The following is a 27550-nucleotide window of genomic DNA, read 5'->3' as shown; positions in this document are numbered from 1 at the left end:
CAACCGAGAGAGACTAATTGTCGGGGTGTGCAAAACAAAACAAAACAAACAAGCTAGAAATGCACCTAGAAATCACTGTTTTGTTTCATTAAAGCAGCTTCCAAAACGGTGAACTAAATCCTGTTACATTATAACGATTCCCTCCCACCAAAACGTTCATGTGTTTCGTTTCGGTTCTTACTTCACAGTGGCAGCAGCCGGCAGGTACTGGGCATGCACGGCAGCATCTTGTTTTTCCTAATGGCATTCACCAATTGGATCCCAAGGGGGGAACGCTCTTACGTTATTAATTGTTGGCAGGATAGAGGAGTGTGTGCAAGTGAGTGCATCAGTTTTTTCCCCATCACTGCCCGGGCAATGGCATTGTCTCTCTGTCGATTGGGTTTGTGCAAAGGGAGACCTCTCCCTGCCTGTCAGCTTTGGAAACATTTGGAAGGGGGAATGTGCAGATTTCAATCATAGGCTGCAATTCTAAAGACATTTCCCTGGGACTAAGAACTATTGATTAACATGGGGCTTACATCTGAGTAGACCTGTTTAGGGGTCGCATATTGCTTTGTTTTGCAGCGCTACCCCGGCACTGGTTTGTCTCCCCCCACTCCCATCAGGGCACTTGGATGGATGGCCGCTGTGAGGAAAAGGGCTGCTGGGCAGGGGCAAGTGGTCTGTTCAATCAGTCAAACTTGATGAAAGCCCCGGAAGGCTTCCATCATAGGCTGCAATTCTAAAGACACTTCCCTGGGAGTAAGCAGTGTTGAATAACATGGGGCTTACACCTGAGTAGACCTGTTTAGGATTGCTTCCCCCTGATGCTGCTAGACAGTGGCCTATTCTTCCCTTTCAAAAATAATCTTGCCTGCCCACAGCCAAAGAAAAGCTTACGGAAAAAACATGGGTCTGTTTCGGCGGGGTAGGGTTCAGACAGTCATGCTGCCTGCTTGCCTGTGCTTGGGCGATGTAGATCGGTGGCGCTTCAAGTGAGAACACCCCCTCCTTGTGGAAAGGAAACTGCAAAGCCCAAGGGAGCATGGCACCAACAGAAAACAGCAGGATGGAAGGAGATAATTTCTTGGCACTGTAGAAAAAGAAAAAATGAGCATAAAGCAGGATTGTTTTTAATGCGGTCACCACCCTGCTCCCCCTTTGCCAGCCAGTTTCCCGTATTGCAAAGAAGGGGGCTGAAACTCATAATAACGAAAAGAACCAAATGGATTAGATCTGAGCAGGCAATGCCCCACCTGGAAAAAAACAATAATGGTACATAGTTCCTTTGGAAACCCTGGATCTGAAACTGAAATGGAATTTTTTTCAGTGCATACCCCTAGTTAATTGCACAAAGCTGGGTTTCTTGCATATCTGTGTTCAGGAACACAATCTCAGTCTGCAGCGGTGACCACGGTGGAAATGGTCCTGCCAGCATAAATCTCCCCTGCCTCCTCCCAGCCCGGAAACCTTTCCCACAGATTCTACTCAGCCTTTCCTTGCTTCTGCAAAATACAACATTTTGAGGAAGCTGTTATCTTCAGGCCCAGGCTATGTGCCAGAGGGATCACCTAACCAACCAGTTCTTCATCTGATGTGCTTCCTTAAAACCTTCAGTTTATGAAACAACTACCTGGGGGTTGGGTTGCATGCATTAGGGACCTTGTGGGGGGTGTTATGCAGGTTTATTTGGAGGGGAATCTGCAACTGCTTGCTCTCCTCCCCCTTTCTTGTAAAGCATCCCTCCTGAGTATACACGTGTCCTTTATTGGTGGGGTGGGGGACAAACTTCACATTGCTCCCTCACCAGAAAACAATGCCTTTCAGACCCACCGGTTGATGAGCTGTGTCCTCCTCAGTATTTGCTTTCTTCATAAATGAGTTCTGGACTCTTGTTCTGTACACACTTTGTGACTGATTCTCCTCTGGCCAACGCACACAGTGAGAGAGGGTGACCCTTGCACTGACCTTCATGTGGCACAGACACTGCAACTTTCCTAGTGAAGATTAAAACCTGCTACAAAAAAAGACATGTGTGAACAGCCTGTGCACACTTGCACATGTTTATGATAATTCATCTGTGAGTTTCTCTACACGAGACGCCTCAGCGTGTATTTGTCAGGTATGTGGGGAGATTCAGTGTTAGCCAGGAAGCGTAGTTTAAAAAGACAGAGCCAGCAGAGATTGCTCCTCAGAGGGTTTGCTAATTTCATCTTCGCCTCCCCAAAGGCTCTGTCAGTTTCACCTCTCCAGTCTAAAACTGTATGGGATTGATTTGCAACCTGAGGGCAGCGAGGAATGGAAATGGGCTGGAGCTGCCTTCCAGAGCCAGGCTTGGACCTGGAGAGGTCATAAAGGGCTAAAGTTTCCCTTCTGGCATTTCACAGCCTCTTCGCACAGGTCCAACTTATAGCAAAGCCTTTGCCCTGCCACTAGCTCTGTCTTTTTAAACTATCCTTCCCAGCTAACATTGCATCTTCCGACACGTGTTCTTCACATGTCAGATGTCTCGTGTAGAAAGACTCTATGTGATAGAGGAAAAGGCTGACTAGTCCAGTGGGCTACATCCTTGGCGGCGCGGAGGGCAATCTCAACTCCCCTCTGTTTGGAGATCAGGGGGCGGGGCCATCAGCCATGTGACCATTTTTTCGGAGGGCAACCCACTGAGTTCCACCACCTCTTTTCCCGGAAAAAACGCCCTGCTAACTGTGGTCCACCTGCTTAGCTTCCTAGCTCTTGGTGAGCTCCGTTTAAGCTGGGCTAGTCAGGCTGCTGATATAAATCAGCAGCCTATGGGAGCACAGAAAAAGTACATAATGTGCCTTTGGCTGTAGTATTTAGTTCCCTGAGAACACCTACTTATTTGTTCTTTTTAAAAAATAAGTAGCTTGTGTGGTTGTGGAGACTTGCATTATTTTCATTTAGAGATTCAGGATGGACAAAAGGAAGGACTTCGCTCCATCAGTCAGTCAGTCAGTCAGTCAGTCAGTCAGTCTTTCTTTCTTTCTTTCTTTCTTTCTTTCTTTCTTTCTTTCTTTCTTTCTTTCTTTCTTTCTTTCTTTCAAATGTAACTGGGAATATGAGGAAGAAAGGAAGAATTCAGGCCAGAGAAGGTCAAAACATAAGCTACAAAAAAGCTTACTTCCCTTAAGTTGCCCGAATTCTTACGGCCTGAACTGTAAGTTTAGCTAAAACAAGTAAATTTTCTACTCTTGGATCTGCTAATAATTTAGGAAGTAAAATATCTGCCGTAGAATCTGTCCATTGTAAAACCAAGGGTTCGATCCACTTCTTTCTCACCTTGCTGTACCAAGAATATTCAAATAGAACAACACTTACAGATTTCAGTAGCACCTGAGCCACAGCCACAACATCTATCTGAGCAAGGTACACACTCCATTAGTCATTAAGTTGCCAGTAGATGCTGTGATAGAAGAGCATAGACTACTCCATTAGGGGATTAGACACATTCATGGAGGATGGGTCCCTCAAGGACTAACTAGCCGTGGTGACTAAAAAAGAACAGCCAAGTCCAAAGGGAGGGAACCTGTCAATACCAGTGCCAGGAAGCAGTATTGTCCTGTTGGTTGGCCCTCCAGAATAACTGGTTGACCACTCTGTAAAACAGGGCGCTGGAGTAGATGCACCACTGGTCTGATCCAGCACGGCTGCTTTTGAGTTACTTTCTTAAGTTTGACTTTCAAGCACAGTATTAGAAACATACCTGAGTTACAGAACCAAGTTTTTCACATCACTGATTAACTGGGTGCAGAATATAAATCTGCACCCTAACAAAGCTTCCCAGTTTGGCGATCATATAAATAATGTTCCTACATCCAGAGAGGAGATTTTGTTAACCACCAAAGAATGTTCTCTTGCAGTGGTTGTGAGAATTATAGAATTATTGGAGAACATAAATGCATTGCGTGTATGTGAAGGGGGGAATCAGGCTTCCCAGCTCCTATTTAAATCTTTGCGTGCATGCTTTGCACTCGCATGCTCCGGCAGTGGCGTGATGACATCACTTCTAGAAGTGATGTCACTACACCATGTGCATGGTGGCGTCACTTCTGTAAGTGACGTCACGCTGGCCGTGGGAGCGCTCCCACCCTCCACACGGTTCTGATTCAGCCGATTTGGGACCCAAATCGGGTCCCCTGTGTCCAGTGCGGTGATGTCACTGCACCGGGTGGGAGCATGCACGCGGCACGCGCTCCTGAGGTGCCTGCTAGTAGCAGGCGAGCTCGAGGAGTTTGCCCCCTCCTGCTGATCACGGGGCGATCGGTGGACAAGGGGGCAAATCCCCGGGAGTTTGCCCACCACCAGCGGGCACCTGGGAACCCTACCAATTCCCCATGTAGGGTTGGTTCCTCAGCGTGTATCCTGAACATGCATTGAGCAGAGGCAAGATTTTATTTCACGGTTGTAAATTCAAAAACAAACGCCATTCCTCTGCCCTTGGATCTCTGACTCAGCCACCCACTGTGGCTTCAGAGATTCAGCAAACCCAGTTCCAAGCATGTCTGTGCAAAAGAACCTCCTCAGGACACAGTGAAGCCTCCCTCCATTAGCATTCCACACCCTGGGAAACTCTTAACAGGATGACTCAGCCCAAATCCACCTTCCTGAGTAGATATAAATTACCTGCCAACTTCTTTTCCACACTGTGACACTGAGAGATCTCTGTCTTTTGGTGCTACACCTCTGAAGATGCCAGCCACAGCTGCTGGCGAAACGTCAGGAACTACAATGCCAAGACCACGGCAATACAGCCCGGAAAACCCACAACAACCATCATATCTATGCCTGTTTGAGGACTAGATACATTGCCTAAATCCCCTTAAAATGAAAACGAACTCTTACAAGAAGCTGAACTGTGCACCTAATGGAATGAGGCATGCACAAATCCTACTTAGTAACGTTAGTTTATAACTTGGAGCAATTTTAATTTGTAAACCTTATTTCTCTCTCTCTCTCTCTCTCTCTCTCTCTCTCTCTCTCTCTCTCTCTCTCTCTCTCTCTCTCTCTCTCTCTCTCTAAGGGTCTCCTTCAACAGATGCTGTGAGCAACTATTTTCACAACCTGTTTATGACCAAATCCTGCATACTATCTTCCTAAGATATAACTTTACTTTAAAAAAACACCTTTTGAAATAGGGCTTAAATTTCAAATAACCCCCCCCCCCTGCATTCTTCAGTGTGTGCTGTGGGGGGTGGGGAGGGCTCCTCTCCCCTGCTTAAATGGTCAAATCCCAGACTGGGGTGAAACAGAATAGAAGCAAGTCAGTGACCTCAGCTCCAAAGAATGTTGCTTATTTACGTAGAGCTCCTGCTATTTTAGCAGCAAGCCTTTTATTCCGCGAGGACAATGTCTGCTGGTTTTTGTGTATGTTGGCCAAGTAGAGGCTTGTACATTTTGAGATTTGCATCCTAATAGTTGCAGTAACAAAGTACACGCAGCCGACTCAAAAACACCAAAAAAAAAAAAGCGCTGGAAGATTTTGTTTTGACTTGGCTAACTTTCTACATCTCTTCTTTTGAAAGGTTCCTTGCAAATATTGGCATATGTTCTTCCACTGCAAGAAATTTAGGGGAGTTGCCTGCATTTCTTTCTTGCAATGCATTTCCATTTGTAGGGACTTTTGCAAAAAACAAAACAAAAACTTGGTGGTTTGTGACCGGCAATTGTAAAATTATTCCTAGGGTTCAGCTGCTGGGGGTGGTGGTCTTTGTCTTTCGTTTTAAATGGACATTTTGCTTTCAGCTCTGTCTTTATTGGGCAGCAATGGAGACTTCTGAAATACTCTCGCGTCTTTTGATGCGCTGTGCGACTGGAATGTGGACAATTTTAGCCTAGAAAATGTGAGTGTGTTTGTATAACTTATACACCAGCCAGAAGTTCTTGCCCTCCGGAACAAAAGATCTTTTCAGTCTCTCTGGCCTATCAGATGAAGCTGTAGCTTGGGGGGCGGGGGGAGTGTTATGTTTTTAAATAGCGTGTGCGCGTTCTCACTAGAGGGTAGCCGCTGGAGTCTTTGCATAAAGCGAAGTGCCTGTTTTGGGTCTGATCCTGCTTTTCTGCAAGCTGGAGAAGAGTCCAGGGGCGGAAGGAATGCACTGCTTGGGGTCCCATGTCTGGGCATTAAACTTTTTTGAAAGGGAGAGCTCATCATATTCACAGTAGCCAGTGTGCGGTGATTTTGGATTTCAAACAACCGCTGCGGCTTGCAAATAAGCATCTCCTGCCAAGATGTAGGATCTTCTTTTCAGAGGAATGTTGGCACCAATTTTTCCCCTCTCCCTCCCCCACGCCTTTCTGAAACTGTCTCTGCTCAATGCCCAAACCGCCAACCTTTGTCTCTGTGGAAGGAGATTAGCAGAAGGGTTGGCGAACGGAGAACGCTTCAGTTTGCTGCAGATGCCTCATTTTGTGGGGCAGTTCCACATGGTGGCTTCTCTTTCAGTCAAAGAGGTAGATAACCCTCCGCTCCAGTTTTCTGCCTTCCGCCATGGAATATTGTGTGGTGTAAAGGATTCTGGGCCTTACGAAAAGATGCTCAGTTCAAGATGGGATGGGGTTGCATATGTCCTGAAATTCTGCAGGGGTGCAGCAAACCACCAGATGAGATATTAGGTGCAGAATTCAGCTTTAATCTTCAGAAAAGGAGCACATTTCCAGCACACACATCACCCCCACACACACACACCCCTCAGTGGTAGCAAAGACTGGCTTGAAAGGGTAAAGAGTGATTGCAACTGAAAAATCTCGGAAGGAAGGGTTGGCTGAGTAAGATATCCAGTTGCTGGGAGCAGAATTACAGCCTCGTTCTTTGCACCCTGCTACTAGCAGAATCAGAATAATGCGTGCCAAGACAATGCAAATCTATCCACTTGCATAATTTATGCAGATAGCAGCATTCCACTTTGCTTGGCACAGGGTTTAGACTGTCTGGACTCAGAATCTTCCCCCCTCCCTTCTTCAAGCACACCCCATTGTTAACGTGTGTGAATTGAGAGCTCATCCAGAACACACCCAACCCTACAGCTCTGAATGGCAAGGAAAGACGCATCGGTGACGGGCAAGCTGTCTATGGGGAAAGCTTCTCTGTCATTGTCGGTCTTCTCATAGAAGCCCTGGGCTCTTCTGGTAACCCGTTTGCAAGCCACCAGAACAGAAAGGCAAATGCTACTCTGTGGCTTATCTTTGTTAAAATCTCTGGGCATGTCTAATCTACCCCTCCGCTCCCATCTAATGGCCCATGGCCATTAATTTCTTTCATCAGTCTCCAGGCTCTAACTCTCATGGCCATGGCTAGTCCCAAAGAGTAACTGAGTGAACTGGAATACTGTTTGTTCAGACTTGACATCTGCCACAGGGTGGCCTTGGACGTGGGGCTGTCTTCTACAGAGTGACTGCTGATGTCACACATTGCTGCTACATCCTTAAGCTATGACAATTACTGATTTAAAGTTTTTGGGGCAGACCAATGGCAGGGGGGGGGAGGTGCCTGCAAAAATACATGCTTTTGTTTCCCCACATTATGCAAAGATGCCTTTCTCAAAAGATCATACTAAACCAGGTTTGGGGAAGATCACAGAAAAGTGGGGAGGGGGCACATAGAAAGCAAATAAATGGGGGCCAGCAGCATGTGGATGACACAAAACGAGGGCAAAAACTTTTGTGTAGAAGTGGCCCTTCATGATGCCAATGCTGCTTTATCTTTACAGGGTGGTTCTTCGGATAATTGAGATTTTAGTAACTTAAGAAGTGCACTGGATGCTCCTAGAAGGTGTTGTGTTAATTGTGGAGCCTTACTAGCGAATAAATAATGTTCAGGAAATCTCTTTACCCTTTTTGAGCCCTTCCCCTTTGTGTCTTTTTGTGAGTGGTGCCAAGACAGTAATGATTGCTGCAGAATTATACAGATTTAAGGTTGACAATGAAGAAATTGAAATTGTTAAAAGATTTTCTGTTCCTGGGCTCAGTCCCTCAACCAAGAGGGAGACTGCAACCAAAAAAATCAGAAAGAGATGGAGGCTTGGAAGGGCAGCCATGAAGGAACTAGAAAAGATGGTTGAGTGTAAGAAAGTGTTGCTGGAGTCCAAGATCAAGATAATTCATACTATGGTATTCCCCTTTACTGTGAATGGATGTGAAAGTTGGACAGTGAAGAAAGCTGACAGGAAGAAAAATGATTAATTTGAAATGTGGTGTTGGAGGAGAGCTTTACAGATACCCTGGACTACCAAAAAGACAAATAAGTGGGTTCTAGATCAAATCACACCTGAATTCTCCCCAGAACTTAAAATGACCAAACTGAGGCTATGGTCAGATGATGAGAACAAGACTCCCTGCAAAAGACAGTAATGCTAGGAAAAGTTGAAGGCCATAGGGAAAAAAGGAAGACCCAACATGAGATGGCTTGGCTCTAATGGAAGCCACAGCCTTCAGTTTTCAAGTCCTGAGCAAGGCTGTTAATGATAGGACATTTTGGAGGTTATTCATTCTTAGGGTCACCAAAAGTCCGAAGCGACATAGGACACACGGTGCTGAGAACTGGGACTGTTAATGGTGATTCTTTGGTATAGTTTTGCCTGCTGCTAGCCGGCCCCTGAGCAGTCTAAACCTCATGCAGGCAGGGAAGACTCTTGGGACAACTGTAAAGTGGTCCGATAACTATAAAGAGTGCCGTCGTATCAGTGGAGACTGTTACACAAGAAACCCTGATGGTTGTACAGACCTTCAGACCCTCATTTGAAGTCTTGCACAGTTTAAAACAAACCTTGTACATGTAAAAATCAAGACATCCTGGGGCCCATCATGTCCGCTTCCCCCTGGACCCCAGGTGTGATTGGTTTGGTTTTAATTAACAACCCCCCCCCCTCTCCCCAGTTGGCTAGCTTTAGCAAGCCTGGCAGGCAAATCTTACTTTAACTCTCCCTGCTTGCTCATCTTATAAAGTCTGTTTCCTGTCTGAGCTCACCCTGGAGAATCAGACACCACAAAGGACAGCTTACATTTTTCCCACAGCTTCCCGGCCCCCCCTCCCCCCAAAGGAAAAAAGTTACTGCTGAGGTTGAAAGATCTGATCTGAAAATAGTTGTCTTTTTACAAGCCGTTTCCCAAATACCCCAAATTCTGCTGGCATTCCCAAAGGCTGACTCAGTCCCTCTAACTGAAGTTTTAAAATATATGATGCGTTAAATATGTATACCGTTGGAAGGGAGAGCAAAGTTTGCATGCTTCCTTCCCCCATTTTTAGTTGGAGAATGGAAAGGAGGAAGAGATGGTCAGAGATCTGAAATGCTACTTTAATACATAGTAATAATAATAACAACATTCAAAAAGAGTCCAGTAGCACCTTTAAGACTAACCAACTTTATTGTAGCATAAGCTTTCGAGAATCACAGTTCTCTTCGTCAGATGCATGGAGGGCAAGAAGAAACTGGTCAGATATATAGGTGGAGAGGGACGGGAGGAGTAAATGCAAACAGTAGCTTCTGATATGGAGATCAGTTTGCTTCTGTTAAGGAAGTCAGTTACTTCTGATAATGAGATAACCATTCATAGTCTCTATTCAATCCCAGCCTGACTGAGTCAAATTTACATATGAATTCCAATTCAGCAGCTTCCCATTGGATTTTGTTTTTGAAAGGTTTCTGTTGAACTACAGTGACTTTTAAGTCCTTGATGGAAGGTCCTGGTAGATTGAAGTGTTCTCCCACTGGTTTCTGGATGTTGCCATTTTTAATGTCAGATTTGTGTCCATTTATTCTTTTGCGCAGAGGTTGGCTGGTTTGTCCAATGTACAGAGCAGATGGACATTGTTGGCATGTGAGGGCATATATCACATTGGAGGATGAGCAGCTGTAAGAGCCAGAGACAGTGGGTCCTGTAATTGTATTTCCTGGGTAGATATAAGGGCAGAGCTGGCATCTGGGTCTGTTGCAGGGCCTGGTACCTGTGCTACTACAGACTAACATGGCTAACTTCTCTGCATCTAATAACAACATTCAATTTATATACCGCCCTTCAGGACAACTTAATGCCCACTCAGAGCGGTTTACAAAGTATGCCATTATTATCAACACCCTGTGAGGTGGGTGGGGCGGAGAGAGCTCCAGAGAGCCCTTACTAGCCCAAGGTCACCCTTCAAGTGGAGGAGTGGGGAATCAAACCCAGCTCTCCAGATTAGAGTCCCGCGCTCCACTACACCAAACTGGCTTTAAAAAAAAGACTTTAAAGGAAACATCCCCTTATGAACCTGAGAAGGTGAGTGAGTGAGTGAGTGAGTGATATTGTGTGTGTGTGTGTGTGTGTGTGTGTGTGAGAGAGAGAGAGAGAGAGAGAGAGAGAGAGAGATGACTGACTGACTGACTGACTGACTGACTGACTGACCGACCGACTGACTGGAGAGTCTCTTTATACAAGACATCTTACACAGGGATGCTCAAGTGAAATATCTTACACTTGTTCTCCCACTGTGGATACACATGCAGTGCTTGGGAGACAGAGGACACTTGAATATAAGACCACACAGGAAGTAAGTCACTTGAGCGTCCCCACGTAAGATGTCTTGCATAGAGAGACACTGACTGACTGACTGACTGACTGACTGACTGACTGACTGACTGACTGACTGACTGACTTTTAGTCCTAGTTCTCACAGGAGCTGCAGGTGAGATGAGATGAACCTCTGTGGCATAGTGGTTAGTATCATACTAGGATGTGAGAGAAACAGGTTTGAATCCCCGTTCTGCCACAGAAGTTTGCTGGGTGGCCCATCGCTTTCTGTCAGCCTTGCTTGTCTCACAGGGCTGTTGAGAGGACAAAACGGAGTAGGTGTGAGCAGTGTTGTAAGATGCTTCGGTTCCCTGTTGGGGAGTAAAGCAGAGTTCCCAGGCTATGCTGCTTCAGACGGCAAGTGGAAGTTTGCATGGTGAAGTTTTCTTGTATGAAAAGAGTCCATATTCCTAGAAAGCTAGCATGTCATGGAAGAAGGGCTCTGGGCAACCCTTTTCTCCTCATGTGCTAGTTTGCTCTACGTGGGGAATGTTTTCAGTGAGAAGCATTCTGCCCTGCAAGCCTCCTCCTGTAACCTAAAAGAGGACAACCCAGGAACAGGCTGACATTGGTGCTGTTTGTTCCTCCATCTCCTCTCCCTTGAGCTACTTCAGTTCCATCAGACAAGCCTCCTTCCATGCCTGCCTGCTGGCTGGACCTCATCATTGTCTGGAGTGCTGCCCATGCGGCCCGTACCCTGCAGCACCACATCAGACTTGAGTACAGATGCTCGGGCAAGCGTCTGAGCCCATCCCAGGGGCAGCAGGAACCTTAGTCGCTACCTTTTGCCCATTGCTAAGGAGTTGCGGGCAGCAAGCATTTGATATTGGCTAGATAATGGGAGAGAATTTGAACCTTCCTTAATTGCTCTGGAAGGATCTCTCTCTCTCTCTGTGCCGCTCTGGAAGGAAATTCTCTAGCCTGGCGTTGCAAAGAGGAGCTATTGTTTTTCAGATACCTTGGCAGGTGTGAAATGGAGAGTCACATCCTGTGTGCTTCTGAAAACTAGTCCGACAAGATTACCGTGCCAGGGTTTGCAAAGCCGTAGAAGGAAGGAAGCCTGGCATTTGGGAAGCATGCCCGAAGGGAGGGCATGTGGCGCCCAGGAGCAATGAAGAATTGGGCAAGGCGTACACTGTGTAACTCTTCAGCAGAAGGCTGTGTTGGTTTTGTGAGCATTCTGATGATCGATGGGCAAGATCCTGCAGGCTAGATCCTGCAAGATCCTGCAGAATTCCTGGTGCATGCCTGGGTGCCTGATTTCCAGCCTGTCAGCTGAGTGTAGCCAACTTGTTTTGTGGAAAGCAGCTGATTTGCGATCATAGCATCCAGGCTTGTTATGGCCTATCGTAGACACGTTTGCTGTTGGAAGAAAGTTGGTGTCCCCATCCATTCAGTTCTCAGTGAACCACAAATATCTGAAATACCTATCAGTAAAAGTTTGTGTACTCTAGTGACTTCTGTGGAAGTATTTCTGGGGCCACTTCATGTTGAAGACATGTCTGCTTTGAAATTATTGAGTCCTGAACTACAGTGCTAAATATCTCCCAGTTCTACAACTCAAATAAATTAAACAGGTTAAGCAAATCTACAAGAATTCTCCTAATGCTACACAGTTTTTGTAGTTATAATTTTCCTTCCTTCCTTCCATTCATTCTTTCGTTCTTTCAGTCTTTCGTTTGTTCTCTCTCTCACACACACGCACACAGAGTCAATTTAATGTAAAATTTGACATTTTTATGGAATTTCTTGTAAAGGACAAAGAAAAATGTTGGTTTATAGAAAACTGAGTTCTACAAGTGAAGACTGTTATGTGTGGGGAATGCTGGGGTGTAGTTGTCCTAAGAGAAATACTTTCACCGTTGACCACAAGGTATCCCCACCCAGTCCTTCCCCCTTATTTTTCTATTGAGGATTTTTTTTTTCTTTCTGCAAAAACCAGTGGACAAATTTTGAAATTTTTTGGTAAAACCGTCTCATCTTGAAACTTGTGTTCTAAAAATGAAAAGTGAGAACTTTGGTCTTGGTCTGAATTGCTGTCTCTTCCAAGAGATGGCATACTTCTCAGGTTCACTGTACGCTGTACTGCCAAAAACTTCCAAATCCTTTAACAATGGCTGTCCACGGCTTTAGTTTCAGCCATGTAGGTAGCATCAACTTTACCTGTGTCATCATGAAATTGATTTTTTTTAATCGCTGAGCTATGGCAAACTGGTGTACAATGAACAGGGCTGTGTATCTTTGGCTTCAGTTCAGAAATTTTGAAAGCCAAGCTACGCTGGATGAAGTGCTTGTTCCGTCTTGTTTATTGGAGAACTGCCTGTATTCTGGGGAGTGCGGCCTTTATTCGCAGTCCAAAAGATTGTTTGGGACCATGGCGCAGAGTCCCTGTGTTTGGCTTCATTATTTTTCGATTATTTTCTGGGTCAAGGTGTGGTAGCTTTCTATTCAAGGGAGAATGTTCTATCTCCCCCCCCCCAAATGAGAGCAGCATTTTGGGGGGGAGGGATAGTCTCTTGAAGTCATAGAAAGGAGGGACTCGAGGACTCACCAGATTTGTCCACAGATACTCTATATCTCAAGTGTACCTGAGCCTCTTCAGGGAGGGGGCTTGTGCAGGCTTTTTGGGAAAATGGCACTGTGCTTAGTTGCTGTTTAGGACTAAGAAGTATTTCCTAAAACTTGTTGGGAATTGCTTAGATTAGGCGTAGTCCCCCCACCTCCAGGAACAGTATATGGGGGGTGGGGGTAAGTCAAAGTGAGGGTCTGTGATGGGAGAGGGAATTGGCAGAAATTGCCCCCTCTTTTTCAGCCAATGGCAATACTGTTCAGTTGATGGCAAGACTGCTACGATGTCGGAACAGCAATTGAGAGTCCGAACCCTCGTCCCGCATGGCTGTCGGAATGATCTCTGGCTTGTGAATACAAAACCAGGGCGTGGAGTGTGTGTGTTTTAAATTACCTCATGCAGCACGCAAGCGAGTGATCTGGTGCCTGTAATCAGAACGGAGTCGCTCCCTTCTTTCTTCTCTGCCTGCTCCTTCCTACTGATTGCAGGTTAAGTCTTGCTTGCTGCTGGCCATCTGCTGGGTGCAGATTCTAAGCAAGTTGGAGCAAGCGTTGCGTGTGCTTCGGGGCACAGCAGAGCCTGGGAAAAGAAGCCATTTTTAAGTGTGCTCCAAGGGATGGCGAAGCCAGCCATCTGTCTCCCCACTCCCACCCCAAGAAAACAGTCTGTGGCCGGGATTTCAGTGATATCTGTGGCTATTGGCAAAGGATTGTAGAGTACCGGCAAAGGTGGGGGAGGCTTTTGGAAGCAGTTGCCCTCCGATGCAAAACATGGGGCTTCTGTGTCATCAAGGGGGAAGACAGTCCCTCTTCTTTCCCCCTTCTCTCTTGCCCCAAATGGGGCTTCTGTGTCATCAAGGGGGAAGGCAGTCCCTCTTCTTTCCCCCTTCTCTCTTGCCCCAAATGGGGCTTCTGTGTCATCAAGGGGGAAGGCAGTCCCTCTTCTTTCCCCCTTCTCTCTTGCCCCAAATAGGGCTTCTGTGTCATCAAGGGGGAAGGCAGTCTCTCTTCTTTCCCCCTCCTCTCTTGCCCCAAATGGGGCTTCTGTGTCATCAAGGGGGAAGGCAGTCTCTCTTCTTTCCCCCTCCTCTCTTGCCCCAAATGGGGCTTCTGTGTCATCAAGGGGGAAGGCAGTCTCTCTTCTTTCCCCCTTCTCTCTTGCCCCAAATGGGGCTTCTGTGTCATCAAGGGGGAAGGCAGTCTCTCTTCTTTCCCCCTTCTCTCTTGCCCCAAATGGGGCTTCTGTGTCATCAAGGGGGAAGGCAGTCTCTCTTCTTTCCCCCTTCTCTCTTGCCCCAAATGGGGCTTCTGTGTCATCAAGGGGGAAGGCAGTCTCTCTTCTTTCCCCCTTCTCTCTTGCCCCAAATGGGGCTTCTGTGTCATCAAGGGGGAAGGCAGTCTCTCTTCTTTCCCCCTTCTCTCTTGCCCCAAATGGGGCTTCTGTGTCATCAAGGGGGAAGGCAGTCCCTCTTCTTTCCCCCTTCTCTCTTGCCCCAAATGGGGCTTCTGTGTCATCAAGGGGGAAGGCAGTCCCTCTTCTTTCCCCCTCCTCTCTTGCCCCAAATGGGACTTCTGTGTCATCAAGGGGGAAGGCAGTCTCTCTTCTTTCCCCCTCCTCTCTTGCCCCAAATGGGGCTTCTGTGTCATCAAGGGGGAAGGCAGTCTCTCTTCTTTCCCCCTCCTCTCTTGCCCCAAATGGGGCTTCTGTGTCATCAAGGGGGAAGGCAGTCTCTCTTCTTTCCCCCTCCTCTCTTGCCCCAAATGGGGCTTCTGTGTCATCAAGGGGGAAGGCAGTCTCTCTTCTTTCCCCCTCCTCTCTTGCCCCAAATGGGGCTTCTGTGTCATCAAGGGGGAAGGTAGTCTCTCTTCTTTCCCCCTTCTCTCTTGCCCCAAATGGGGCTTCTGTGTCATCAAGGGGGAAGGCAGTCCCTCTTCTTTCCCCCTTCTCTCTTGCCCCAAATGGGGCTTCTGTGTCATCAAGGGGGAAGGCAGTCTCTCTTCTTTCCCCCTTCTCTCTTGCCCCAAATGGGGCTTCTGTGTCATCAAGGGGGAAGACAGTCCCTCTTCTTTCCCCCTTCTCTCTTGCCCCAAATGGGGCTTCTGTGTCATCAAGGGGGAAGACAGTCCCTCTTCTTTCCCCCTTCTCTCTTGCCCCAAATGGGGCTTCTGTGTCATCAAGGGGGAAGGCAGTCTCTCTTCTTTCCCCCTTCTCTCTTGCCCCAAATGGGGCTTCTGTGTCATCAAGGGGGAAGGCAGTCTCTCTTCTTTCCCCCTTCTCTCTTGCCCCAAATGGGGCTTCTGTGTCATCAAGGGGGAAGACAGTCCCTCTTCTTTCCCCCTTCTCTCTTGCCCCAAATGGGGCTTCTGTGTCATCAAGGGGGAAGACAGTCCCTCTTCTTTCCCCCTTCTCTCTTGCCCCAAATGGGGCTATTGTGTTGTGATAGCTTCTAGTGTCCTGTGGAAGTTTTGATTGGTGGAAGGGGGGGCAACTGTAGAAGTGGGTGGCAGTTTTCAAGGGGGAGAGGAAGGTGAGGGGTGTGCCACATCTTACAGTCTTTGCAACATGACTAGAGGGGCTTTGCTGGAGGGAGTTGGGCAGGGACAAATTGAGGTCCTCACATACCCCACACAGCTCTGCACACCTCCCTGTGCCTGTATCACACTCAGGCTTGTTCTAGCCCACAAAAATGGCTCCCAATCAATCAATCAATCAATCAATCAATCAATCAATCAATCAATCAATCAATCAATCAATCAATCAATCAAGTACCTTTAATGGCGTACAAGAATCTAAGACAGCAAACAAGTCAGTATAAAATTACGTAAAATATCAGAAGACAATATATTTATACAAAGCTTGTATGAATCTTAAGCACACCCACTAAAAATTCCGCAACCACTCTAGAAATCACTGTATCATTATCTTTCAGCAGAAAACAACAAAAGGATAAATTGTTCTGGCGTTCAGTATATAGTGGCAACCTCTCAAACAACGTTCTTCGTAACTTATCACATAAATGGCATTCCGACATTATACGCTGGATGATATCTGGGCGGTTGGCGCCACACAAACCGTGTCTTTCTGAAAAGGGGACTCGCTGGTATCTCCCCTGAAGGACACTGGAGGGGAAGGCATTTAGTCTGGCCAACATAAAGGCCCTATGACTGCCTGGGGTCTCAAGATCATAAAAGTATTGCGGAATTCTGTCAACGTACGTGGTTGATCCTAACACAGCTGACGGTGACGAACAAACAAAAGGTTGGGCTGGAAATTCTGTTGCTCTCAATCTTGTAAACGCTGCTTAACACAATTTAGGATATAGGCCTCATCAGACATAAATAAGTCATCCACTGCCCGTCCCATATGCTTAAGTTTACTCAGGATGCCCACTGACCACACCCAAGAATATTGATCCCTTTTCAAATAGGTTAATAGACTAAAAGGCTCGGCTCTAAAATAAATTTTTAGCCAAAATTTAAAAGTTGTAATCCATGCCCTTGGCCATTTCCACACAGCTCCCCGCTGCTCGTAACAACCCGGAATATTGCGAAAAAAGCGCAGAAGATTGGGTTTTCTTGCACGAGATTTGCGTGACATCGCGCAAATCTCGCGCTAGAAAATGCGATCTTCTGCGGTTTTTTCGCGATATTCCGGATTGTTACGAGCAGCGGGAAGCCATGTGGAAACGGCCCTTGTCTCAATCAAAGATTGACCCAATTCAGCACACAAAGCTAAATAAGAAACACAATTTGGGGCACCCCAAATTTGCCTAAAAAATATTGCTTGAATATCCTCCACCTTTCTGTTAAAAGCTAAAATCCATATAGGTATACCATAGAGCATTTGAGATAAGATTTTTGCTTTAAAAACTTTTATAGCTGCCGGGACACATTGGTTACCCCTAGAGAAATACAATTGTTTGATTTGGGAAGCTGCGCACTTAGCCAGCTTTATTGACCTCTTGCAATGTAACACCCAGCTAAGATTGTAGTTAAATGTAATGCCCAAATATTTTTTTTGGTTTGCTCAGTTGGAAAGTTACCAATCAACCATTTCTGTAATCCTATTTCTCATTTTTAGGTAGGTAGAAAATCTTGTTGGTCTCTAAGGTGCCATTGGACTCAAATCCTGCTGTTTTTTATTTGTGATGCACCAATAGCCTGAAGGCACACACAGGTGAGCTGGGATTTCCAGTTCATAAGAATAAAAATTAGATGTGTGACTTCTGTAATGTATTGCCTGTTTACATCATCATCACAACCTTTTTACATTACTGCTCCAAAGTGATCTATCAGTTGTCTGATGGTACAATATTTTTAACAGGGAGAAGATTACGAGGGAAAGCCTTCTACAACGTCAATGGAAAAGTCTACTGTGAAGAAGACTTCCTAGTAAGTAAGATTTTAGGGCTTTCTATGTCTTTGGTGGGGGGCGATCTGTGTATTCCATGGAGATAATTTATGTTTATACAAGTGCAACTTTTGGTGTTTGAATTTTTTTTCTTGTAAGATTTGAGACATCTTGACAGAGGAAATGGAGTGTGCGTGCATAAATATATATGATGTGCTGTGTAATATCAAAAGATTTTTTTTCAGTAGGTAAAATGACTGAACAAGAAATTTTTGGTTAGGGGAAAAGTTCACCAAGGTACCCTTAATATGACTTAGATTTTATATTCAGAGCTGTACTTGGAAATTAGTTTTGAAGACTTCAAATATTTTAAAACCCAGCAATTCAATAGCATGTTTAGGCAGCCATGTTCCTCCATAGTAAAATCCCCAAACAAAAGCCACACCATATCGTTTATTAAAACCAACCAAAATAATACAAGACGGTGTGCAAACTTTTGAGTTTTCTAGAAATCTTAATCAGGCCTGGCATTTAAAAGCAACAACAACAACAACAAAGATGGGGAAGGGGAATGGAAAAATCTGCATCTTTCAGTCTGCAGTATTGAGGCCCCTTTGTCTGCAACTTGAAGGACGTTTATTTTTAAAGGGAAAATAGAAGCGATGGAATTTAGCACACTCAAAGACAAATGAGTTGGATCCAACAATCCCCCAAGTAGCCCTCTTCCAACCAAAGGAGACTTCCTCCAATGGAAGAGCCATTTAAGTTGGAAGAAGGCTTCAGACATGAGCCAGAATGAAAGATGGGGGATAAATATTTCAATTAATAAATTAATACCCTTTACCCAGTGGAGTGGTAGGCTAGGGGCAGGCAGGGTTTTTTTCTGGGGAAAGAGATGGGGGAACTCTCACCTGGGGGCAACTCCCGGGAGGAGGTGGCGCCCCTGTTACTATATATGCACGTTCCCAGGGCAGCACAATGACATCACTTTCAGGAAGTCACGTCATCATGCAGGCTGTGGCCCCCCCGGGAGTGCTCCTGTGCTTCATGGGGCCCCCAATTTGGCCTGGATCAGGCCGAATTCAGCCTGGATCAGGCCTGAACCGGCCCAGAATGGGCTGCCGCCACATGGGCGAGCACTCCCCTGCCTGGCAGTAGCCCAATCCTGGCCATTTGGGGCTCGAAATGGCCAGAATCGGGCCCAAATTGGCCTGGAATGGGCTGCTGCCACATGGAAGAGCACTCCCCTGCCCAGCAGTGGCCCTATCCTGGCTGTTTCAGGCCCGATCCTGGCCATTTCGGGCCCATTTTGGCCATTTCGGGCCCCTTTCGGCCATTAGCAGCATGATGCTTTTTGAGGTCTTTCGCAAATCACTTTGCTGAAACAGTTTTCTTCGTTCTCAAACTTATTGTGACTTCTTCAGAAAACTGTAATCATGAATGAAATTGCTGGATGATATTAAGAGAAGGTTCTTTGCCTTTAATAGTCACTGTATAGTTTTAACGTTACTCTCGTGTCTAGCTACTAGGACGTGTACCTTGAAGAGACCTACATTTCTTATCTCTCCGCTCAGTACACTGGCTGTGTATTCACCTGTACAGTAAGATTCAGCAGCCATTGCTTTCCCAGAAATGTTCAGAGCTGGCCAGTTTTTCGGCTGGTGAAAAGAGGGAGTAACGTTTGCTTTCACCACTCACCTAGGCTGTGCTGGGACCATGGAACCTGCATAGACAAAAGCCACATGGGGTGGGGGCTGCAGTAAGGAGGGGGATTGAATGAAATCGAGTGAAAAAGTTGGCTGGCTCTAACCTAACATGTTTGACAGAGGATCTGATCATAAAAATTCCTCTATCAGGTAATAATGTTGTTTATCCGTCCTGATCAATTATTTTTTGAAACACTGGGTTGGTTCTAGCCTGCTTTTTCACTCAATTTCAGCAAGTTCCCTCCATGCAGGTCCCATGAGCCCCAGTGTAGCCTTTTTGGGTGGACAAAGGGAACCCCCTCCTTTCTCACGAGTAGAAAAACTGGTTGGATCCATCCCCATTGTCCAAACCTTTCGACGATTTCCCTGGGCTTCCATTTCTGAAGATTAGTTGTTTCATACAATTAATTACAATGGATAGAGGCTGTTGTAAATACACTAGTAGGCAGGTGTAGCAGTTTCAAAGCTGTAAATGTTTCTTCAGGTGATGATCCCTAAGAATTGTGAGAGATAATGTTTATGTTTATTACTGATTTGTACGGGGCGGGGGTCTCCTTGCGAGTTGGGGGGAATTAGCAGTAAGGAAGAGGCAGCGAGAGGGGGAAGCTGAGGAATCTCCACCAATGTATACGAGGATTGTCCTGGCTAGAAAATTCCTTCCAATAAACAGACAGATGTTTCAACCAACAAAGGAATTCTTATTGAAAATAACAAAAATCAGTGGCATGCAACACGCATTCAAGGCTAACTAGGAAAGAAAGTAAATGTCGGGTGATATTTACCTATCCCGATGTCCAAGAGAGAAGAGGAGCGTTGAGCTGCCTGCGCTTCAACGTGGGAGGGCTTGATTGGAGTTTGAAGGTAGAATGCTGGATCCAAGCATGTGCACAGTTTGGGCTGAAGGGCAGTCTATTTTATACCATGGATCCTACCTTGAGCCAAGATTGCATCTTCTACCCCAAAGACAAAGGCTTGAGTGGTTGAGGTGGGACAAAGGAGGTGAGACAAAGAGCTGGCAAATTGTCTCCAAAATGGGACAATACGCTGGTAAACCATCTCTGGGATGTAACAAAGAACTAGAAAGGTTTGATTACGTCTTCCAGGTGGAACTAAAGTTATCAAATTATGATTGATGACCTGTGAGATGGAAGGGTGAGGCTATCAGTCCTCTGAATTGCTTAAGAATAGGAAAGTGGTTAAGGTGAGATCAGTAGGGTGGGACGCATTGATTAATTCAGAAAATCCGGGAAGGTCCATATTGTAGCACGCCTCTAGTCTGGGTTGCCAGCTGCAGGCTGGGAACTTTCTGGAGATTTTGGGGGTGAGGCTTGGAGATGCTGAGGTTTGGGGAAGGAAGGGTCCTCAGTGAGATATAATACCATAGAGCGCACCCTCCAAAGTAGCCATTTTCTCCAGGGGAACTGATCTCTACAGTCTGGAGCTAAGTCGTAATTCCGGGAGATCTCCAGCCACCACCTGAAGGCTGGCAACCCTACCTCTGGGGCAAGGGAGGGGGTTGAGCTGGCCTCGCCTGTTTCTCTCCATGTTTTCCCATTCCATCTCCCAGGCAGAATCTGGCTTTCTGCTTGGGCAGTAGTTTCAGTGCTGGAAGCACATTCCAAGAAGGGGTTTATGACATATCCATAACCATACACCTTCTAATATTATGGGGGTGGTTCTGACTGCTAACAGGGAGAGGGAGACATACATGCAAAATACATATAATAATCTAAATATTAAACAATCATATTATGAATTCACCCAAGTGGCTATGCTGGCCAAATAAAAATCAAAGCTAAAATTTTACTCCTCTCTCTCCTCTCCCATGGTGGAAGGGATAGCGTAATCAACACTGTTATTCAGAACTAACTAGTGAGGGTACAGAGAGAGCCGGTGAAACTGAGGTGCCCCAATGACCTCTGGGGAAGAGAGCTGTGCTCTGTTGAATTAGATGAGTGGACCGCTCATATCATGAGCTGTTTTAGAAGGTGTGGTAAAATTAGTGCGCCATCGGCCTTGGGATTTTTTCCCTTAAATGTAAACCATGCAAGGGAGGTATGTGCTCTTTTGCACTGACATTTCTTCAAATATTATTCCAACAATAATATTTTCTGCATAAAGCTCTGAATGTCCCTGCATATTATGCTTAAACCACCCTTAGTTTGTTTTTCCGAATCAAATATTTCAGTTCAAGAATGTGACATAAAATTAAAATGAGGTCGTTCTAAATTTTGTTTACTTTAAATAGAAGTCAAAATAAACATGTTAAATCAGTTCACATTCTACGTAGGGCATCGGCTAATGTTCTGCAGAGTTTCTCGGAATGTTTTCCAATTCTGTTTTCTCCGGGAGGCCCACATCACTGTTTTTATAGAACATGAGGGTTTTATAGAACATGCGGATAGCGTCTCCAAGGCTTTGGAGCAGTTTTTTCGAAAGAAGCCCATCATGGGTAGAATTACCAGGGTCGGGAAGGAGCTTTGCCTGAGCCTTGGAGAGCCGCTCCTAGGCAGCCAAGGCAAGACTAGGCTATAGAGAGAGCCATTGTAGTGTGGTGGTTAGTGCTGAATCACCCCAGTTCGAAGCCCCGCTCTGCCATCGAAGCTCTCTGAGTGACCCTAGGCCAGTCACACTTACTCTGGTCCTAACTTAACTCATAGGGTAAGGTAAATTTATTTCTTTGTCATTTATAGTCTGCCTTTCTCATTGAGACTCAAGGCGGATTACAGAGTGTGAGATTAGTACAGTCAGTATCAAGGACATTTCCATAAACAATGCCATAGGGTAAACAGACACAAGTTTACAAAGACGTAGCATTAGCAAGAATCCAATACAGAGTTGAAGAGCTGCTGAAACAGAACATAAGCAATTCTAGGGCTGACATTAGACAACATGAAGCACAGGTAGCTCATAGGAGCACATATTTAAAACAACAGGTAATACATAAGTCAACATAGTGGTGAAGTCTGTGGTCCCTAACTCATTAGTGAAGCACCTGAGACCTCTTCCCTACAATACAAAAGCCTTTTTGAATAATTCAGTTTTGCATCGTTTGCGGAAAGCTAGGAGAGTGGGGGCCCTCCTGACCTCCTCAGGTAGGCCGTTTCACAGGGTAGGGAAATGAAGTAAATGAATGAATGAATATGGAGACTGATGTTCTTCCTAAGTAGAACCAGGGCTTTTTTTCTGGGGAAGGAGGTGGTGGAACTCAGTGGTGGAACTCAGGACCGCACAATGATGTCACTTTGGGTCAGCTGGAACAATGAGGGAGTTTTTAAAAGTTTTAATTGCCCTAGGTGAAAATGGTCACATGGCCGGTGGCCCCGCCCCCTGATCTCCAGACAGAGGGAGTTTAGATCGCCCTCCACCCCACTGGTGCAGAGGGCTATCTAAACTCCCCTCTGTCTGGAGATCAGGGGACGGGGCCACCGGCCATGTGACCATTTTCAAGAGGTGCCGGAACTCCGTTCCACCGCGTTCCAGCTGAAAAAAAGCCCTGAGTAAAACACAGCTTCTATGTTCACAGTTAATGTCCTCTTCTGCAAGACCCATCTTTTGGGAAACCACCAATAGGACAGCTGGCCCAGATTGCTCACTCTTTTTAGTGGATATGCTGTTTAGGTGTGAGTAACTTTAGACAGCAAATAAGAAAAATGCACCATCGAGTCGCAGTTGATTCATGGTGACCCCCATCCACAGGGCATTCCAGATAGGAGAGGAGCAGAGGTGGTTTGCTGTTGCCTCCTCCGCGTATCAACCCAGTCTTCCTCGGTGGTCTGGGTACCCCATCCAAGTACTGACCGTGGCCAACCTTGCTTAGCTCTGAAACGCTTGTGAGACTGCGTTTATTCAGATTGCTCAGATGGCAAAAGAGGCAGGATATAAACTTTTTAAAATAAATTAGAATAGTAGTCTGTGTAGTGCCAACGCTGCTAATCCAAGGAAGTGTTGGTTGCCCAGGGACTGCAGAAGGAGGACTGCAGGCCCAGAAGTGCAAGGGCCCAGTGTGAACATGTACTTCTTCCCTTGCACATGAACACATGAAGCTGCCTGATACTGAATGAGAATCATTCCTGTCTGCTCAGGCTGGAAGCAGCTCTCCAGGGTCTCAGGTGGAGGTCTTTCCCATCACCTACTGCCTGGTCCTTTTAACTGGAGATGCCAGAGATTGAACCTGGGACCTTCCGCATGCCAAGCTGATGCTCTGCCACTGAGCCACAGCCCCTTCCAGGCGGAATGCAATCAAGGAAAGATCGTGTTGGTTTCAGCACCACTGTTCTAATGGACCGATCTCCCTCTTATTCCTTTTCTCTCCCCTTTCCTTGTGTCTTTTGTCTCTGGTCAACCTGAGAGTGGGGGCTTGTGTCTCTGCAGTGGTGTTGGTTTTACTGTTGTTGTCTAAAGAGGACACACAAGAGAGAACCTTTATTGGCATAACCGTAACAGTGTCGAAAACAGGCAGAGCCTGTTAATTGTTATCTAAACCCACTTCTCCTCTTGTATACACGGTAAAGGAAGTTTGCCACCATTTCAGTGACTTCAACCTTGGTTGAGGCTAAAAAACTCACTATCTTACTCTCAACAGATTTGCCCTCCAGCAATTGCAGTAGGTAATCCAAATAAAATGCACATAAATCATCATAAAATCTGCACGATAAAAGTACATGGGCTGTATCCTCGATTTCCAACATCCCACAGGGGAATAACCTTTCTCCAAATGGGATTTTTTGAATCTCCCAAAGAGTCTAAAGAGGATATAAACCTCCTTTTTGGGATGTGCCTTCTCTTTTGTATTTTTCCTGTATAAAATTTAAAAATGTATCCTGAAGCCCCTCTAAAAACAAGAAAGAATTGTACGGCAGCAAATACCTGATGGTGGGGTGGATGAGGAGGCTTGTGGGACTGCTACATGCCCTCCCTAGAGCCTGAACCAGAATGGTTAACCGCATTGCAGGTAGAAGCCAGGGTGTGTTTTTGTGGTGGGCTGAGTTAAGAGTTCAGAAGCCCAAACAAACACTTAAAAAGTTGAAAAACAGCAACTTCGTAAGGCTGAGAGTACAACTCAGTTTAGGATTGCAATGTAGCTTTCCTCATTTAAAAATCCTTGCTTCCACCCTGAAACAATCACAAATGTGTTTAGTTATTTATTTACTTCCCTTATACCCCTCCTTTAATTAATTAATTAATTTGCTTCAACTTCTATTCTGCCCTCCCCACATAGGCAGGCTCATGGCGGATTACACTCTATAAAACATTTCAATAAAACTTACATATAACAAACAACAATATCAAAAAATATAATAAATATTTTAATAATAGAAAAATACAGAAAGGCAGCACAGAAATAGTCAATCAAACTGCCCCCCAACTATCACTTAAAAGTTAATTAAAATTATTAATAATAATAATAACAATAACAGCTGCGTTTATATACTGCTCTTCTAGACAGGTTATTACTCCACCCAGAGTGGTGAACAAGTTAGTGTTGTTATTATCCCCGCAATACCGCTGGGGCTGAGAGGAGTGGCTGACCCAAGGCCACCTACTGAGCTCATGGCAGTAGTGGGATTCGAACCAGTAGAGTGCTGATTCACAGCCCAACCACTTAACCACTGTGCTACAGCAGCTTTCAGTGGGGACCCAAAGCCACTTACGTCATTCTCCTCTCCTCTGTTTTATGCTCACCACTACCCTGTGAGGAAGGGTGAGCTGAGAGGATATGACTAGCCCAAGGTTGCCGAGTGCGTTTCGACAGCGGAATGGGGTTCGGACCTGGGTCTTCCAGATCCTAGCCCAGCATTCTAACCACTATACTGCACTACTTCTGTATGCTGTACAAACAGTTTAGTGTCTATGTCAGCACTCACTTTGAGGTGTCATAGACTGCTCCCTCTTGCAAGAATCCCGCGTGGCAGGCTCTCAGCCTCCCCTGCTCCCCTTGGCCATTCTGCCCCACATACGCATTATTTATTTGGAAACGAAATCTACCACTTACTTCTCCAGGGACTTGCGCAAGGCAGCTTGCAAAGCAAAAAGAAGAAGAAAAGAACAAAACAACAACAAAATATCCATAAAACAATAACGGCAAAAACCTCATAAAACGAAGCTGGCTTCTATGGACTCTTGGGCTGTCTTGCCTACTCTGGACTGGATCAAACTTGAGACCTTTTGCATGCAAAGCAGGTCTTGTACCACTGAGCCATGGTCCCTCCCGCTGTGTAACAGAAAAATGATCAGCTATAAAACGCCACAGAAGGAGGTCAGGTTCATAAAGCGGCATCGAGCAACCTTCAGCATCCTAATCCTAAAATGATACCCATAAAACAGTCTGCAGGCTAGAAGCAAATCGCTGAGCAGCTAAAAAAACTGGACCCCAGTAGCTCAGGGTTTTTCTTTCATCATGCCACTGACTTAAAGAGAGTTGTCCCCTGTTGCTAACAAGATAGTCAAAGATCTCACAAGCACTTCTGATTTTTTTCTCGGCCATTTCATCCCTTCCCTTCCTCTACCCTTCAACTGCCCCAGTTACAAATTCATGGCTACCTCTCCCTGGAGCAGCACATGCTCCCCCAACCCCATCCCCTCCCATCTACATCTTTCACACACAGTTTGTTGCCTAACCTTAACCCTGGTGAAGATCCCGCATGTACAGGAACACCATAGTTAAGCTTGCAGAGATGTGGTTCTCCCCCCTTCCCTCCTGTGTGGTTTAACTTGTGTGTGTGTTAAATGTTTTAAATTGGGATTGGTACGTTGTTGTGTCTTTTGATCTGTTTTAAATTTGTTAACTTCTGCCTGGCAACTCTGGCTGGTAGTATTTGCCGCCTTGAGCCCAGGGACATAGGGCAGGATAAAAATTTAAATAAATAAGCCCTGCCCTGTGACCATTTGTACAGGAAGACATATGGAGACCCAATTTACTGGACTCAGGGTAGCTGTGATTCTGAAACAGTAAACTCATCACTTGTGTGGCACAGGGCTTTATTGGTATTTCTAAAATGATTGTGGTCCAACACAACCGAGTCTGTCGCATGAATGCTTAAATCTTGGTGTTACAATGAGAGGCCTATTCTGTCACTAGCGCATGGGAAACCCCAGCTGCCTTCTGCTAACTTAAATCATCCCAGCCAGACATTTGTGCTCCATTTTGATGATAAATTGCAGGGCAATTAGAGGCAAAAGGAAATACAGCTTGCTATTTTTAACTGGTAATGATTTGGGTTCTCCCCTCCCACTCATCTTTAAATATCATGTTAAAGAAAAATCAAAGTTGTTATTACTGGCTGAAGATTTAGAAGACATTTTCCATCAATGGAGCACGGAGGCAGCCAGTATGTCTGGCAAAATATGATGTGAATTGGTGGGCTGAAGCTGATTGTGTTCCTTGAGCAGGGAAAACTTGACAGTTTGTGTGCAGCCCTAGAGAAACGCTAGTCTGCTGGACACACTGCGTTTGTGTGTGATGGACTTCCTTTCAGCTGTTGATAACGTTTGAAAGAGGTGAAGTCAGCTTCTTACAAAATACTAGGGGGTCCAGTAGCACCTTTAAGACTAACCAACTTATTTGTAGCATAAGGTTTCGAGAACCACAGCTCTCTTTGTCATGCATCTGATGAAGAGAGCTGTGGTTCTCAAAACCTAAGTTGGTTAGTCTTAAAGGTGCTACTGGACTCTCTACTATTTTGCAACTACAGACTAACACGGCTAACTCCTCTAGATTTACAAAATACTGAACTTTTAAGAGGCTTTTAAGAGACTTCTCTGTCACTTCTCATTGACTTGTTTTCATGACTTGGTATTATCTTGGAACTACCCGCCTTTGGGTTGCATCCAATGAAAGAGCCCATGGAAGGAGTTGGCTGAGCGTATCTTGCTTGGCCTTCCCCTTCCTTATATTTGTCCTGAAACTCTGCTTTGAGGACCAGGAGACCCTGAGCACAAGGGCAGCAGGGTGTGTGAAAAAAACAGGAGGGAATCTGATAAGCTTACCTCCGTCTGCTGATGCAAGCCACACGTGGATGCATGAATCCTCCAGGTTGCTAAAGCACCCCATCCTGTGGCACATCCTGTGGGAGGTCAGAGGTTCACACAAGTATGCAAATGGTTTAAGCAGTGATCCTTCCAAATTTTAACCCAAAGTTTAGTTTAAAAAAATTAAAACTCTATCTGTTGCTTCTCAGGCAAGGAAAATAAAATTGGTTTTGTGAGTGAGAGAGAGAACACACTTTTGTACAAATGGCTTGTGTCCTACCACTCCCCTGGGCCATGTTTGATGCTGTCTTCCAACTTAAGTGGCTCTTCCTCCAACAGAAGAGCAACTTAAATTGGAGGAAGATTCCTGAGGCTGGAGCTCCAGGGCTGTACAACTGTATGGTGCCAT

General features: G+C 45.7%; 1 protein-coding gene across 1 annotated transcript in view; it reads left to right on the top strand.

Annotated features, from left to right (window-relative positions):
• Window positions 1-27550, top strand: part of WTIP (WT1 interacting protein) — an 86490-nt gene that overhangs the window by 34142 nt on the left and 24798 nt on the right. Inside the window, exon 3 of the mRNA XM_055000240.1 lies at window positions 17438-17505. Within this exon, the coding sequence (XP_054856215.1) occupies window positions 17438-17505 (68 nt within the window). The remainder of the gene's footprint in view (window positions 1-17437; window positions 17506-27550) is intronic.

The sequence above is a fragment of the Eublepharis macularius genome, chromosome 16 (genome assembly GCF_028583425.1).
Source record: "Eublepharis macularius isolate TG4126 chromosome 16, MPM_Emac_v1.0, whole genome shotgun sequence".
NCBI lineage: Eukaryota > Metazoa > Chordata > Lepidosauria > Squamata > Eublepharidae > Eublepharis > Eublepharis macularius.
Note: the sequence above shows the minus strand (reverse complement) of the source record. Positions and strands in the feature narration are given on the sequence as shown.